The sequence below is a fragment of the Schistocerca nitens genome, chromosome 2, assembly GCF_023898315.1.
Source record: "Schistocerca nitens isolate TAMUIC-IGC-003100 chromosome 2, iqSchNite1.1, whole genome shotgun sequence".
NCBI classification, from domain to species: Eukaryota; Metazoa; Arthropoda; class Insecta; order Orthoptera; family Acrididae; genus Schistocerca; species Schistocerca nitens.
This window is the reverse complement of record NC_064615.1, coordinates 376134204-376150246: the sequence shown is the minus strand read 5'-3', so window position 1 is coordinate 376150246 and position 16043 is coordinate 376134204. Positions and strand designations below refer to the sequence as shown.

The following is a 16043-nucleotide window of genomic DNA, read 5'->3' as shown; positions in this document are numbered from 1 at the left end:
AAATGCAAAAACTGACCGTGCCGAATGAAACAAGGGGCGTTCACTGGCTGATCCACCAGGAAAACGTATGTGCAAAGAGTATCACTCTAAAAAATGTGATGAGTGTTGTTTTTCGTACAACCGATTATATAAGGAAGCATGGGCTACAACACAGGCAATTTAAAAGCTTTCTTGAGTATGTAGAAATCCATTATGGTAGCCTGCCTTATGACAGCGACGTCCGCTGGCTTAGTCGTGGCGAATTATTAAATCGATATTTTTGCCTATTAGATGAGATAAATATGTTCATGGAAATAAATAATATGCGTGTTCCTGAATTGAAAGAGCCTTAATGGAAACGTGATCTCGCGTTCTTAGCAGATTTAATTAGCCATCTGAATGAAACTTCCTGGCAGATTAAAACTGTGTGCCCGACCGAGACTCGAACCCGAGTTCGAGTCTCGGTCGGGCGCACAGTTTTAATCTGCCAGGAAGTTTCATATCAGCGCACACTCCGCTGCAGAGTGAAAATCTCATTCTGGAGCCATCTGAATGCTTTGAACATTTGACTACAAGGTAAAGATCTACTAATTACTCATTTCATAGATCGAATACGAGCTTTTAAAATGAAATTGACACTTCGGGTGAGTCAGCTGGAAACAGGAAATGTAGCTCATTTTCCTACATTATCATCCATGCAAGACGTTCACAAAGACTGTGAACTTTATTCACATAGTTTAGTTGCCCTTAAGGAAGAATTTGATCAACACTTTCAAGATCTGACAGCACTAGACAGTGATTTTGATCTGTTCTCCTCTCCATATTCAGCGAATATTGAAGAGATTCGTCCTGAGCTGCAGCAAGAAATTATTGACCTGCAGTGTGACAGAGAATACAGAGACAAATTTCAGAACAAGAAAAACATTTTGGAATTCTACAGAGGCTTCCCTCAGGATAGATTTCCTCGTTTGCACAAACTGGCGGCTACAATAATATCAATGATCGGTTCCACGTATGTTTGTGAACAACTGTTCTCTGCAATGAAATGTAACAAGACGCGCCTGAGAAACGCATTGTCTGATCGAAATTTAAACGGCACGCTGCACCTACAATGCACAAGAACAATTACTCCGAACATAGACGCAATTGTAAAGGGCAAAAAGTACAAGTTAACCGAGAACCCCACACTTCAGTGACACCTTTTATTGTGTAACAGTTCACAAAGTAATACGAATGTAGAGGCATACACTAAGCTAATAAAATTATCTGGCACGTGTACGTTCTCCTTTATTTGTTTCACTTGTCGCAGTAATAATTCGTGAGTGATATCCCTGCAGGTGGCCGCGGTTTACATTGACTGGCGGCAGCTGTTGTGCGCCCCACGTGACTCTCCCCACTCTCCGCTCTGGTCCGGTAGTGGGGGTAGCGTGCTCGCGCTGCTCCGTGCTCGCGCCTTGCTGCTCACAGCTTGCTCCGCGAGCACGTATGTTGTGAAGCCCTGACCTAAAGGTTACACGACTGAGGGAGGAAAGATCACAAGGAATTCCGGCGACGAGTTAAGTGTTTGATGTTTACCGACTACTCATAGCTTGAGATGGGATTATTGTTCCTGTAAATAAGGGTACACGGTGATTTTCTTTGATGACAAAGTCGCCCATGTAATCGAAAGTGGAGAAGAAAATAAAAGCTCCAAAAGATGAAGCAGCTGTGTTTTCATTAAGTGAAACACACGGAGCTCGTTCAGACGTTTTAAGTAGCCATACAGAGTGATTTGCTTCCTCGCTGAACGGCCAGAAGAAAGACGCAGGAATGAGTCGGCAGCAGGGCGCAGTGCCGGCCAGATCGTTTTGCGGGTTGCCTGCGGCGCCGGTGCAGGCGTTAGCAGGTCAGCGCGCAATACGGCGATTCGGATGTCGGCCAAGGTTTGCAGGCCGCGTTCTGCGCTACTGGCCGCGCTCGCCAGTACTGCACCGCGGCGGATAATGGGGCCAAACACTTGTTGTGCCACACAACTTACTGCAAGATACGTTTAACGTTGCCCACAGAGAAACTGCGTAATCGTCTTCGCGACGTAATTCCATTACATTACATCGCATGTTAACTGTTTTCTTACATTCTGTGCACTATATGTCCTGTTCATCAATAGTGTATGGAAGAAGCTACTCCTGGAAGTGTAGATGGGTTTCTAGTTGAGGCGCTTTCGAGACTTTGTTGTTTTGTTTATTTATTTAATGTGAAACAGCGTACATAATATGATTAACAATAATTGTAATCGACGTAGTTATTTCGTCGTTGCTGTATTTCTTAACACCTGGACATTCTTCAAGGGTACTAGAGCTTGTATTTTATGAAGTGTGTGTGTGTGTGTGTGTGTGTGTGTGTGTGTGTGTGTGTGTGTGTGTGTGTGTGTGAGGAGGAGGTAAAAGTGGTGAGCATACTTTTCATCAGAGTTATTGCGGATTAAATTTCTATCAATGATCAAACGTTGATCATCACTTTCATTCCGCAACACTGCTCACATACGGTCCGTTTAGGACCCCTTTGTGAGTGCTTCGCAGGTATGCTTTATTGTTGGGGCTTTATCGTGCTACCGTGGAACCTGTCAACGTCACAAAGATAAAAGACAACATCTGAAAACAACTTTCATTGCATTTAAAATTTATTTCTGTTTGATAAAAGTTGTACAATGTTCGCGGACACAGACGATCGCACATTTAATGACGCAAATAAGATGATACACGTGGAGAACTTCAGTTTTACCCAGTGTGGTTCATTAAGTTACTTCTGTAAAATATGGGCGAAAAAAAGCATTGTGATAAATTCTACGATTTGTGACTGAAGAAAGATGATGATCTTTCGATATTTTAGGAAACGAATGTGCTTGTGCATAGTGTCTATAAAGAATATATCCTTAAAGTATCAGCCAAAAATCTAAAATTACGACTCGCAAAGCAAAAGAACCCATAAGATAGCTAAATTTTTGTCAATAATGATGTGTTAGAAAATACCGAAGGAGTTAATTATCTAGTGTGAGATACTACCTGTGAATATGAAAAGAATACAGCAAAACTAGCAAAATGATCAGATAAATCTCGGACAATAATTATATCACGGAAAAAACGAAACACGATTGAAATTTTTTAAAAGACGAAGCTGTTCCTACATTAATTTAGGCATCAGAAAAGAGTTTTCCTAGAGTTATGAGAGGACGTAGTTTACTGTACAGAATTAAGAATGTCGACATTGGAAATGAATCCATCAAAACTATACATGTTCCTCATTGAGGAGTGTCCGCGATCTTCATTTGTACAAAAATGTCCAATTCCATTCTGCAGATTGCATTTCTTTATTTTCAGACAACAGGTTTCGGACCAGTTGTGCATCTCGAGACAATTTCTTACAGTTACGGAGTAACTTCTCGGTGCAGGACTTCCATAACTCAATTACAACTGAGTTATCACAGCAAACTTGCAGTTCTGTATCGACAAGTTAAGGAGTAACTGTAACAAATGCTCTCAAGATGGTAACTGGCCCGAAACCGGTCATTTGAAAGAAAAGGAAAGTGATCTGCAGACCGAATAATTTACCATCTCGAGATAAGGAAAAAATGTACTGAATGCATTAATATTATGAGGACTTCTAAATCTGTAGTGTGTAGGCTATATTGAAGTGCATGCTAAAAATTATTTCCAGTTCTACCGCTTATTAGGCCTTCTTCGCTTTTCATTCGGGTATGGAACTCGGAAGAACGACAGCTGTAACGCCTCTGTGCGCGCTGTAATTAGGCTAATATTGTCTTAGCTGATTCTGCGGTAGTGATACGTAGGTGGTTGCAGTACATAACTGGATTCTTCCTTTAGTGGTTGCTGTTGAAACTTTGTGTTAAGCTTTCACCGGGCAGTTAGTGTCTGGTTTCAAGCGTGCGCCAGTTCAGCTTTCTTAGGCTCACCGGGACACTTGGCCGTGGGCAAACAAACCTATCACAAGCTGTGCTGCCCTTGCTTGCATACGTGCAGTATCCTTTGACGTTGCTGTTTGCTGTAGGGAATATTCTAGGACAGGTCGCACGAGAGTTCTATAGATAATCTTCCTAAACAGACTAATCGCATTTCCCGAGTATGCTATCAGTGAACTTTCAGGGTACCCCTTAAAATAACAAGATACAAACAGGAAGAAAGGAAGGAGTGGAGGAAGATAAGAGGAAACAAGGGTGACACAAGGAGACATTGGCTAATTAGTGAGGAATAGGGGTAGGTGAAAGATGAAGTTCAAACGTGCTTTAAAATACAGCTTTGTCTTTTGGAGTGAAGAGCATCCCTCCACTCACTTGAATAAAGACTGTAACTATCCCACGAAAGCCTACATAAGTTTCACGACGAAGTGTGTGTATGTGTGTGTGTGTGTGTGTGTGTGAGAGAGAGAGAGAGAGAGAGAGAGAGAGAGAGAGAGAGAGAGGGGGGGGGGTGGTATTGGGTTGAGCGTAGTATTGATCCCTGAGGTACCCCAGCCTCGGCTTGTTGAACGTCACAGACATTGCCATCCCTTTAGGAACGATTCGGTCATGACGATAGATGAGACCGGTTTTAATCATATACTAAGAGGACATGGGTGCGACCTTACCATGTCTATAAAAATATTGTGATCATGTGATTGGCTACTGATCAGGTGCAGCTGGGCCAAGTATCAGCGACCGGCCCGTATTGATCGCTGGTGTCGCGAGGCCAGTGGCGGCGCGTCATACTAATTGCCTTAAGCGGCGACCTGAGACGGGGTGCGCGGCTCGTGTGTACTCAAGGCTGGCTGTGGCTGCCGCCAAGCGCTCGTTGCACCCCCAGGCGCTCTGTCTAATTAAATGTGTCCCAAACTGACCTGGGGCTGGGCTGCTAGGCGTGAACCCAGCAGGGTGGCGCCGTTGTTGTCTCTAGTCCGAAGGCTGGTTTGATACAACTCTCCACGCTGGTCTATCCTTGCAAGCCTCGTAATGCATGCATAACTACTGTAACGCATAGCCACTTCAACTTGTTTATTATAGTCAAGCTCTGTTCTCCCTCCAGAGGTTTAATCAAACGCTCTCCCCCCCCCTCCCCTTTCGTCACATTCTGTCCTATATTACTACAAAATCAAACTGGCGGCTCAGGACACATCCTATCAGTCTCTCCCTTCATTTATTTAACTGTCACCATACATCTCTTTCTCCCCTGATAATTTCATTGTCTCCCTCATTATTTACACGATCCATCCATCTAATATCCAGCATTCTTCTGCAGCACTACACTTGGAAACCTTGTTTGTATTTTCTTCTGCCGTCCGGAGTGGCCGAGCGGTTCTAGGCGCGTCAGTCTGGAACCGCGCGACCGCTACGGTCGCAGGTTCGAATCCTGCCTTGGGCATGGATGTGTGTGGTGTCCTTAGGTTAGTTAGGTTTAAGTAGTTCTAAGTTATAGGGGACTGATGACCTCAGATGTTATGTCCCATAGTGTTCAGAGCCATTTGAACCATTTTTGTATTTTCTTCTTATCTGTACTGTTCATCGTCCACATTTCGATTCCAAGCAAATCTACATCCCAGACATATACTTTCAGAAATACTTCATATTTATATTTATGTTCTGTTTTAACATATTTCTCTTTGTCAGGAACGCTTCCCTTTCTAGGTCCATTCTGCATTTTATATCCTCTCTGCTTCGGCCATCGTCACTTTTCTGTCCACGTAATAATAAACAATTACTTGTAGATTTGATTTCATCTAGTAATTCCCTCAGCATCGCCTGATTTAATTCCACTCCACTGCACTTGTTTTACGTTTATGTGCATCTAACAACTCATTTTCACGACACTATCCACTCCGTTCAAATCGTTCTGAGCACTATGGGACTTAACATCTGTGGTCATCAGTCCCTTAGAACTTAGAATTACTTAAACCTAATTAACCTAAGGACATCACACACATCCATGCCCAAGGCTGGATTCGAACTTGCGACCGTAGCGGTCACGTAGTTCCAGACTGATGCGCCTAGAACCGCACGGCCACACCGGACGGCCCACTCCGTTCAACTGACCTCCCAACTCCTCCTTCGTCTCTCAGATAATTAAAATGACATCGTCAAGTCTCAAAACGTCTTCCTCCTCCTTCCTACCCTTCAATTTCCTTTTCCATTTCGGACTACACTTAGCGGCGAATTTCACTTGAAATGCGGAAGTATACAAACATACCCTGTATAATGGAATGACGATAATGAAAATTTGTGCCGGACGCGGAGTCGAACTCTGATTTCCTGCTTTACGCGAGCGGTCGCCTTCTCAGTTTCGGCTATCCGTGCACGATTTACTACCAGACCCACACTTCCATACGTCGTTGTCCAAAAGACACAACCTGCACTCTTACGTTACGCATATTCCCATCCAGGAAGGACATATTTATTGAAAGTCGAGGGCCTAGCATTGGCCAATAAATACGAAATAGCAGTGCCAGTGTTTTTACGAAATACGATGCAGTGTTTCTTCGGACAGGCATGCATGCATGCGAAGGAACATTGCGCCGTACTCCTTAATAACACAGGCAGTGACATTTCGTATATGCCATAATCAATTTAATTGACACTGGAATGTCTGCAAACAGCTGCTTGTGCGGAATTGCTCACACACTGCTGCCAATCTCCTTGGGATTCCTCGCTAATAGTGCCCTTTCCGTTGTTGCAGACTACGTGAGCGGAGGCGAGCTGTTTACGCACCTGTACCAGCGGGAGCACTTCAGCGAGAGCGAGGTCCGCATCTACATCGGCGAGATCATCCTGGCGCTGGAGCACCTGCACAAGGTCGGTACTGCTGACTCCGTGTAGAAATAACGCCGGCCTAGCTTTAATACAGGAGTAAGTGCCCACGTTGAGACCAGCTGTCGAGTGTATGAGGGCTGTTCAAAAAGTATCTGACCTTCCTTTTAATGGTTGAAACCGAGAATGGTATCGGGGTGCGCTTGCTCTCTCTTTGTAGCCATGCGTAGTGTACAAGTGAACGCAAGTAAGTGGTTGTCGTCGTATTTTGTGTTGTGGGAAACATGACAGAAAATGTAGAACAACCTTATTGCCTCGAACTTTGTTTTAAGCTCGGAGAGTCTCACGTTGGAACAATCCGCGAGATCAACAAGTGTTTGGATACGACGCAATAGGTACCACACAGATAAGGGAGTGGTACAATGAACACGTGGTCTAGGGGCAGCCGGCACGGTAACTCAGCGTGTTCGGTCAGAGGGTTAGTTGCCCTCTGTAATAAAAAAAACTGAGATAATGGATCAACTACGAACTGAAACGGGTGCGAACTGAAACGGGTGTCTTGCGACGTCCGCACCGAGCAGATACAACGAACGAAAACGAACAAAATGAGACTACAAAAAAAAAGGGTAGCGTCTTTGATTCATAATCAAAAAGTCTTCGGTCCCGGGTTCGATCCCCGCCACTGCCTAATTTTTGATAAATAATCAGCATTGGCGGCCGAAGACTTCCGGCATAAGAAGTCAGCCTCATTCTGCCAACGGCCTTGTCAAAGAGGGCGGAGGAGCGGATAGAGGTTCAGGGCACTCTCTTGTCCTAGGGGTGGGAAATTGCCCCTAAAGGCAGAAGAATCAGCAATGATCAACGACATGAGGATGCAGAAGGCAATGGAAACCACTGCATTAAAGACACGTAACGTGTATCCATAGGACATGTGGCCTGTAGTTGAAGAAGTGTCATGATGATCTCTCCATTGGCAAAAGATTCCGGAATAGTCCCCCGTTCGGATCTCCGGGAGGGGACTGCCAAGGGGGAGGTTACCATGAGAAAAAGATTGAATAATCAACGAAAGGATAACGTTCTACGAGTCGGGGCGTGGAATGTCAGAAGCTTGAACGTGGTAGGGAAACTAGAAAATCTGAAAAGGGAAATGCAAAGGCTCAATCTAGATATAGTAGGGGTCAGTGAAGTGAAGTGGAAGGAAGACAAAGATTTCTGGTCAGATGAGTATCGGGTAATATCAACAGCAGCAGAAAATGGTATAACAGGTGTAGGATTCGTTATGAATAGGAAGGTAGGGCAGAGGGTGTGTTACTGTGAACAGATCAGTGACCGGGTTGTTCTAATCAGAATCGACAGCAGACCAACACCGACAACGATAGTTCAGGTATACATGCCGACGTCGCAAGCTGAAGATGAACAGATAGAGAAAGTGTATGAGGATATTGAAAGGGTAATGCAGTATGTAAAGGGGGACGAAAATCTAATAGTCATGGGCGACTGGAATGCAGTTGTAGGGGAAGGAGTAGAAGAAAAGGCTACAGGAGAATATGGGCTTGGGACAAGGAATGAAAGAGGAGAAAGACTAATTGAGTTCTGTAACAAGTTTCAGCTAGTAATAGCGAATACCCTGTTCAAGAATCACAAGAGGAGGAGGTGTACTTGGAAAAGGCCGGGAGATACGGGAAGATTTCAATTAGATTACATCATGGTCAGACAGAGATTCCGAAATCAGATACTGGATTGTAAGGCGTACCCAGGAGCAGATATAGACTCAGATCACAATATAGTAGTGATGAAGAGTAGGCTGAAGTACAAGACATCAATCAGGAAGAATCAATACGCAAAGAAGTGGAATACGGAGGTACTGAGGAATGACGAGATACGTTTGAAGTTCTCTGACGCTGTAGATACAGCAATAATGAATAGCGAAGTAGGCAGTACAGTTGAAGAGGAATGGACATCTCTAAAAAGGGCCATCACAGAAGTTGGGAAGGAAAACATAGATACAAAGAAGGTAGCTGCGAAGAAACCATGGGTAACAGAAGAAATACTTCAGTTGATTGATGAAAGGAGGAAGTACAAACATGTTCCGGGAAAATCAGGAGTACAGAAATACAAGTCGCTGAGGAATGAAATAAATAGGAAGTGCAGGGAAGCTAAGGCGAAATGGCTGCAGGAAAAATGTAAAGACATCGAAAAAGATACGATTGTCGGAAGGACAGACTCAGCATACAGGAAAGTCAAAATAACCTTTGGTGACATTAAAAGCAACGGTGGTAATATTAAGAGAGCAACGGGAATTCCACTGTTAAATGCAGAGGGGAGAGCCTCTATGAAGGTGAAGATTTGATGTGATAGAAGAAGAAACAGGAGTCGATTTAGAAAAGATAGGGGATCCAGTATTAGAATCGGAATTTAAAAGAGCTTTGGAGGACTTACGGTCAAATAAGGCAGAAGGGATAGATAACATTCCACCAGAATTTCTAAAATCATTGGGGGAAGTGGCAACAAAACGAATATTCACGTTGGTGTGTAGAATATATGAGTCTGGCGACATACCATGTGACTTTCGGAAAAGCATCATCCACACAATTCGGAAGACGGCAAGAGCTGACAAGCGCGAGAATTATCGCACAATCAGCTTAACAGCTCATGCATCGAAGCTGCTTACAAGAATAATATACAGAAGAATGGAAAAGAAAATTGAGAATGCGCTAGGTGACGATCAGTTTGGCTTTAGGAAAAGTAAAGGGACGAGAGAGGCAATTCTGACGTTACGGCTAATAATGGAAGCAAGGCTAAAGAAAAATCAAGACACTTTCATAGGATTTGTCGACCTGGAAAAAGCGTTCGACAATATAAAATGGTGCAAGCTGTTAGAGATTCTGAAAAAAGTAGGTGTAAGCTATAGGGAGAGACGGGTCATATACAACATGTACAACAACCAAGAGGGAATAATAAGAGTGGACGATCAAGAACGAAGTGCTCGTATTAAGAAGGGTGTAAGACAAGGCTGTAGCCTTTCGCCCCTACTCTTCAATCTGTACATCGAGGAAGCAATGATGGAAATAAAAGAAAGGTTCAGGAGTGGAATTAAAATACAAGGTGAAAGGATATCAATGATACGATTCGCTGATGACATTGCTATCCTGAGTGAAAGTGAAGAAAAAGTAAATGATCTGCTGAACGGAATGAACAGTCTAATGAGTACACAGTATGGTTTGAGAGTAAATCGGAGAAAGATGAAGGTAATGAGAAGTAGTAGAAATGAGAACAGCGAGAAACTTATCATCAGGATTGATGGTCACGAAGTCAATGAAGTTAAGGAATTCTGCTACCTAGGCAGTAAAATAACCAATGACGGACGGAGCAAGGAGGACATCAAAAGCAGACTCGCTATGGCAAAAAAGGCATTTCTGGCCAAGAGAAGTCTACTAATATCAAATACCGGCCTTAGTTTGAGGAAGAAATTTCTGAGGATGTACGTCTGGAGTACAGCATTGTATGGTAGTGAACCATGGACTGTGGGAAAACCGGAACAGAAGAGAATCGAAGCATTTGAGATGTGGTGCTACAGACGAATGTTGAAAATTAGGTGGACTGATAAGGTAAGGAATGAGGAGGTTCTACGCAGAATCGGAGAGGAAAGGAATATGTGGAAAACACTGATAACGAGAAGGGACAGTATGATAGGACATCTGCTAAGACATGAGGGAATGACTTCCATGGTACTAGAGGGAGCTGTAGAGGGCAAAAACTGTAGAGGAAGACAGAGATTGGAATACGTCAAGCAAATAATTGAGGACGTAGGTTGCAAGTGCTACTCTGAGATGTAGAGGTTAGCACAGGAAAGGAATTCGTGGCGGGCCGCATCAAACCAGTCAGTAGACTGATGACAAAAAAAAAAAATAATCGCTTCAAAGATGGTCGCTTAATCAGCGAAGAGTGAAGCACGTTGAGGTAGGCACTCATCATCCGGAAGTGAGATTGTTCTTGATCACGTAAGGACCCTGGTGATGAAGGATATATGAATCACGATCAGAGAACTTGCAGCAGGGTATACAATTAGTATTGAATTCATTCTCTGTATTTTAACAAAAGATTTGGCCCTCAGGAGGAACTTAGCGAAAGTTTTGCCAAAGTTGCTAACAACTGATCAGAAGCAACTTCGTTCGGAGATCGCACAGGACATATTGGATACTGTGAACAACAATCCCAACTTCCGTAAGAGAGTGATCACTGGTGATGAGTCCTCGGTTTATGGGTACGCCCCAGAAACAAAGTTCCAGTCATCGCAATAGAATCATCCATCATCCCCGAGACCCAAAAAGGCGAGGCAGGTCTCAGCAATGTGGAAATCATATCGACCGTCTCTTTTTGACTCCATTGGTGCGCTTCATTGCGAGTACACCTCAGAAGGTACTAACGTCAACAAGGACAACCAAGAGGTTCTGCGTCGCCTTCGTGAAGCAGTGAGACGCAACGGCCGGACATGTGAGCAGTGGACAATTGGCACCCTTACCAAGTTATGCGCCCATTCTTAGTCCTCGATTAATTCAGAGTTTTTGGTCTAACACAGCACGGCTGTGGTTTCTCAGCCTTCCTATTCCCTTGACCTGACACCGAGTGACTTCTTGCTTTTCCCTAACCTGAGAAAGACTCTGAAAAAGGCTCCGAAAGGGGCCAGTTTTCAGAATAGGGAAGACATTAGGCCTACGCAGAATTAGACAGAGCAGCTACACACCATACAAAAACAGACTTTTCAGTTACGCTTCCAGCAGTTGCTGCAGCGTTGGGAGAGGTATGTAGAAGCTGAAGGGGACTGCCTTGAAGGTAACTAGCGTCAAACAACTGCATCTGAATAAAGAACGATTTTATAAATAAAAATCGGATATTTTCTGAAGAGCCCTCGCATTCGTTGGGACATTGAAACTACAGTTTACCCGTCCCGAGGATGATTATCCACAGCCGGCCGAAAAGTCTGATTTCATTTTACAGTATGACGCGAAGTGTATGGTGTTCAATATTTCTTCATCTTTAAATTTATATTCCGTTTTAACAAACTGGGCATGAAACCAGTCGGTTAAGGTGCGAGACTGTTCTGACATTGAGGTCGGACTCACGTGAACGGCCTTTAAATAAACGTCACTGCTGTTATTTCCACAGACGAATTCTTACAGTTGTGATAACGGAGGTCTTTATCGATTAGCTACTTGTTGTCTCGAACTGATGTCATAGAGAGATACTTGGTCAGATTTATTCTAAGATCGTTTACATTCCCCATTCGCTCTCTGATGGCTCTTTAGAAGAAGTCATTCCCTTCATGAATCACCGCTTACTTTGATCCTTCAAGCAAAAGACGGGTCAGATGAAAGGTTAAACATAGCGTGATCTCAACACAATACCCGTAACATTATACCATTCGTCTGTCCACAAACAACGTATTGCGTTCTCCTTCAGTCTCTGCCCCCTGTCAGGAACAAAATTCTCAATTTCATTTTCGTCTGTTAATAAATCTCATAGGTAAATTATAATGAAAAGAAAGAAGTGAACAAATACCTCATCTTGATTCTCGAAATACCTCATCTTGATTCACCCCGCCATAGATAATGCAGATGTGTTGTGTAGCTAGTAAGAATACTTCTCATTGTAAAATTTTCAAGGTTAGAATCTGCGTTTGGCAGTGCATGTAATGTGTGAATACAAACTATAAAAAGAAGAAAACAACAGAAAATATTATGGTTTGGAATATATCTTCATTTTTATAACACAGTGAGAAGCCACGAAGTATGGGGAAGCCATGAAGCGATTAATCATTCCTATGTGCGGTTTTATTTCGAGCACAGCTATCATTTCTTCTCAGGTATGGTGATAAACACGTCCTTTCTTGGCCCCCTACGTTTCATGCCCTTCGATGACGCACTATGTACTAATCAGCGTCTCTGGCATACGGGTAACACTCTGAGCATAAAAGGGTCGGCGTCTGTCCCTGGTTTTGTTGTTCCACCAGCAGTGTGGGGGCGCGTGGAGCATTCGCCAAATAATTCAGTTCATGTAATAAATAAGTCCTTCGCTTCTAGACGCTTTTCCTTTCACGGGAAATACTTTGTCATCTGATGCATCCGAGCGCACCAGTCGCCCTGATTCGGAGCTTCAAACCGAGCGACGTGGCGCAGTGCTGAGACACTGGACCCGTATTCAGGAGGACTACGGTTCGAATCCACTTTCGGCCATACAGATAACTGCTTACGACGCTAGGCCGGCATGGCCCCTTCGAAAAGGATAAGGCCGATTTCTTTCCCCGTGTTTTCCCAATCCGAGCTTGTGCTCCATCTCTAATGACCTCGTCGTCGACTGGATGTTACAACCTAATCTACCTTGTTTCAAAGAGTCAGTCCGCCAATACCTGCGTCCCACTTTCCAGTCACTTGGTAAGCTCACCTGCTTGCTGGGAGAAAGGATACCTCGGGTAATGGCTTGGTCACAGTCTAGGGGTGGTTCTCGGAACGAAACTTTCACTGCGCAGCGGAGAATACGTTCTGATCTTTACTGCTCAAAGTCTCCTGCCCAGCATATACCTGCATGACGGTTTCGCTTTCGACTTCTTCCGCCACAATGAAAGAGAGAATTTTTATCATCACACCAGCATCTAGCCTTTCCCTTGCGTTTATCAAGGAAGGAAAGATGCAGTAAAAAGTAACGAGACAAGCCAAGACGAGAACGCTCTCTGTTTCGAAACTCAACTCTAAAGGTACCTCGTCTTCTGTAACCATGAAATTACTACTCATACCACGTATACACTACGTGTTGTCGAAAATGTCAGTATTAAAACGTCTATATCCAATCGGAAGGAACTCTGCACATCAGCCTTTCGGGTATGACAATTCAAAAAAATCAGAAAGCTACGTTTTCGCTTTCGTGTGCAGGAATATTTTAAAACGCTTGTGACGTTTAAGATGTGAAGAGGAAGGAAAGCTTGACATAAATTATATGTTCAGACTATTGTTTTCGGCCTGTGTTGGGTAATAACAGAGTTAACAAACTGCACGGAACGGTCGGCATGTTAACTGTGGCGAAGTTTTACCCTTGATTCTCTTCTTCTTATTGTTATTGTCGTCATCATCATCATCATCATCATCATCATCATCATCATCATCATCATCATCATCATCATCATCATCATTTGAAGTCAGTCACGCAGAACTAACAGACAATACTTTCTGCCATTTGACTAGTTTTTTATTTCCTTGTAGATAAAACTGTAGCAATTTCAGCTATTTAGCGTTTTTTTTAATAAAATGATGCATTATTGTCCTTCGAAATTAGAACACGGTAAGGCATACCATGTTGTTGTTGTTGTTGTTGTTGTTGTTGTTGTTGTTGTTGTTGATGTGGTCTTCAGTTCAGAGACTGGTTTGATGCAGCTCTCCATGCTACTCTATCCTGTGCAAGCTTCTTCATCTCCCAGTACTTACTGCAACCTACATCCTTCGGAATCTGATTAGTGTATACACCTCTTGGTCTCCCTCTATGATTTTTACCCTCCACGCTGCCCTCCAATGCTAAATATGTGATCCCCTGATGCCTCAAAACATGTCCTACCAACCGGTCCCTTCCTTTTGTCCAGTTGTGCCACAAACTCCTCTTCTCCCCAATTCTATTCAATAACTCCCCATTAGTTATGTGATCTACCCATCTGATCTTCAGCATTCTTCTGTAGCACCACATTTTGAAAGCTTCTATTCTCTTCTTGTCTAAATTATTTATCGTCCACGTTTCACTTCCATACATGGCTACACTCCATACAAATACATTTAGAAACGACTTCCTGACATTTAAATCTATACTCGATGTTAACAAATTTATTTTCTTCAGAAACGCTTTCTTTGCCATTGCCAGTCTACATTTTATATCCTCTCTACTTCGACCAGCATCAATTACTTTGCTCCCCAAATAGCAAAACTCATTTACTACTTTAAGCGCTCATGTCCTAATCTAATTCCCATAGCATCATCCGATTTGATTCGACTACATTCCATTATGCTTGTTTTGCTTTTTTTTATGTTCATCTTATATCCTCTTTTCAACCCACTGTCCATTACGTTCAGCTGCTCTTCAAGGTCCTTTGCTGTCTCTGACAGAATTACAATGTCATTAGCGAACCTCAAAATTTTTATTTCTTCTCCATGGATTTCATGGATTTTAATTCCTACTCAGATTTATTTCTTTTTTTTTTTTTTTTTTTTTTTTTTTACTGCTTGCTCAATATACAGATTGAATAACATCGGGGATAGGCTACAACCCTGTCTCTCTCCCTTCCCTTTCATGCCCCTCGACTCTTATAACTGCCTTCCGGTTTCAATACAAATTGTAAATAGCATTTTGCTCTCTGTATTTTACCCCTGCCACCTTCAGAATTTGAAAGAGTGTCTTCCAGTCAACATCGTCAAAAGCTTTCTCTGAGTCTACGCATACCATATAAGAAGCATTAATATGATGATTCCGTATGGCCATATAATGAATATGATATTCTTTTCATGCTCTACGACCTGCAATGTAAGTAATTTCGAAAGAGCAGTAAAGAATAATTTGAAATTGGCAACATAGCTGTAATTACAGTAGCGTAGCCAGAAGGAAATCGAAGAAGTCAGATGGTGAAAGCATTATCATTTATCTATTTTTAACCAATGGCCAGTACGAATCTTGCTAATGGTAACCCGCGGGTTGAACATCAAAGAACACTTTAAAAAATGTAAAAGTTTAAATTTTTTCCTGTTCCCTTTCAGATACAACGTATATTAATTGCTATCCAAACTATTATACGTGCAAGCTAAGTGGACACTCGGAGCGGTGGTTGATGGGGGCGACTGTAAAGGCATTTCCCATTTACGATCGCTCCCAACAGCCACCGCACCGAGGGTGAACATTGTTTGCGCGAATGTTACCTGCACGAACGCAGCGAGAAAACTCCCTACAAGCATTTTCAGAGTAATGATGTACATTATGAATAACGTTCAAAAGAGGTACCACCAGCAGCAGCAGGTTTTTTTTATTTAAAATTATATTTTAGCAGTGCGTGTGAAACTGCTGTACTGTAGCGAGACATTTTCAAGCTTCGACAACTCTGGGTGACAGATTGCACTACAGAAGATGCCAACTACGCATGTTCCATCGAATGCTTCTTATAAAATCTGTCTGCGCCTTTGTCTCTTGCGATATGCGCAGCGCAAGATAAAGAGTCTAACTTTATTTTCAGGATACACATTGTAATACACCTGCTGGCGTGCCTGTAACG

The 16043-nt window shown here is 43.0% G+C and overlaps 1 protein-coding gene across 2 annotated transcripts in view; it reads left to right on the top strand.

Annotated features, from left to right (window-relative positions):
* LOC126236206 (ribosomal protein S6 kinase alpha-5-like) overlaps positions 1 to 16043 on the top strand; it is a 428729-nt gene that overhangs the window by 393622 nt on the left and 19064 nt on the right. For both annotated transcript variants that reach the window (XM_049945320.1, XM_049945321.1), the window contains exon 4: positions 6678 to 6793. In XM_049945320.1, the coding sequence (XP_049801277.1) occupies positions 6678 to 6793 (116 nt within the window). The remainder of the gene's footprint in view (positions 1 to 6677; positions 6794 to 16043) is intronic.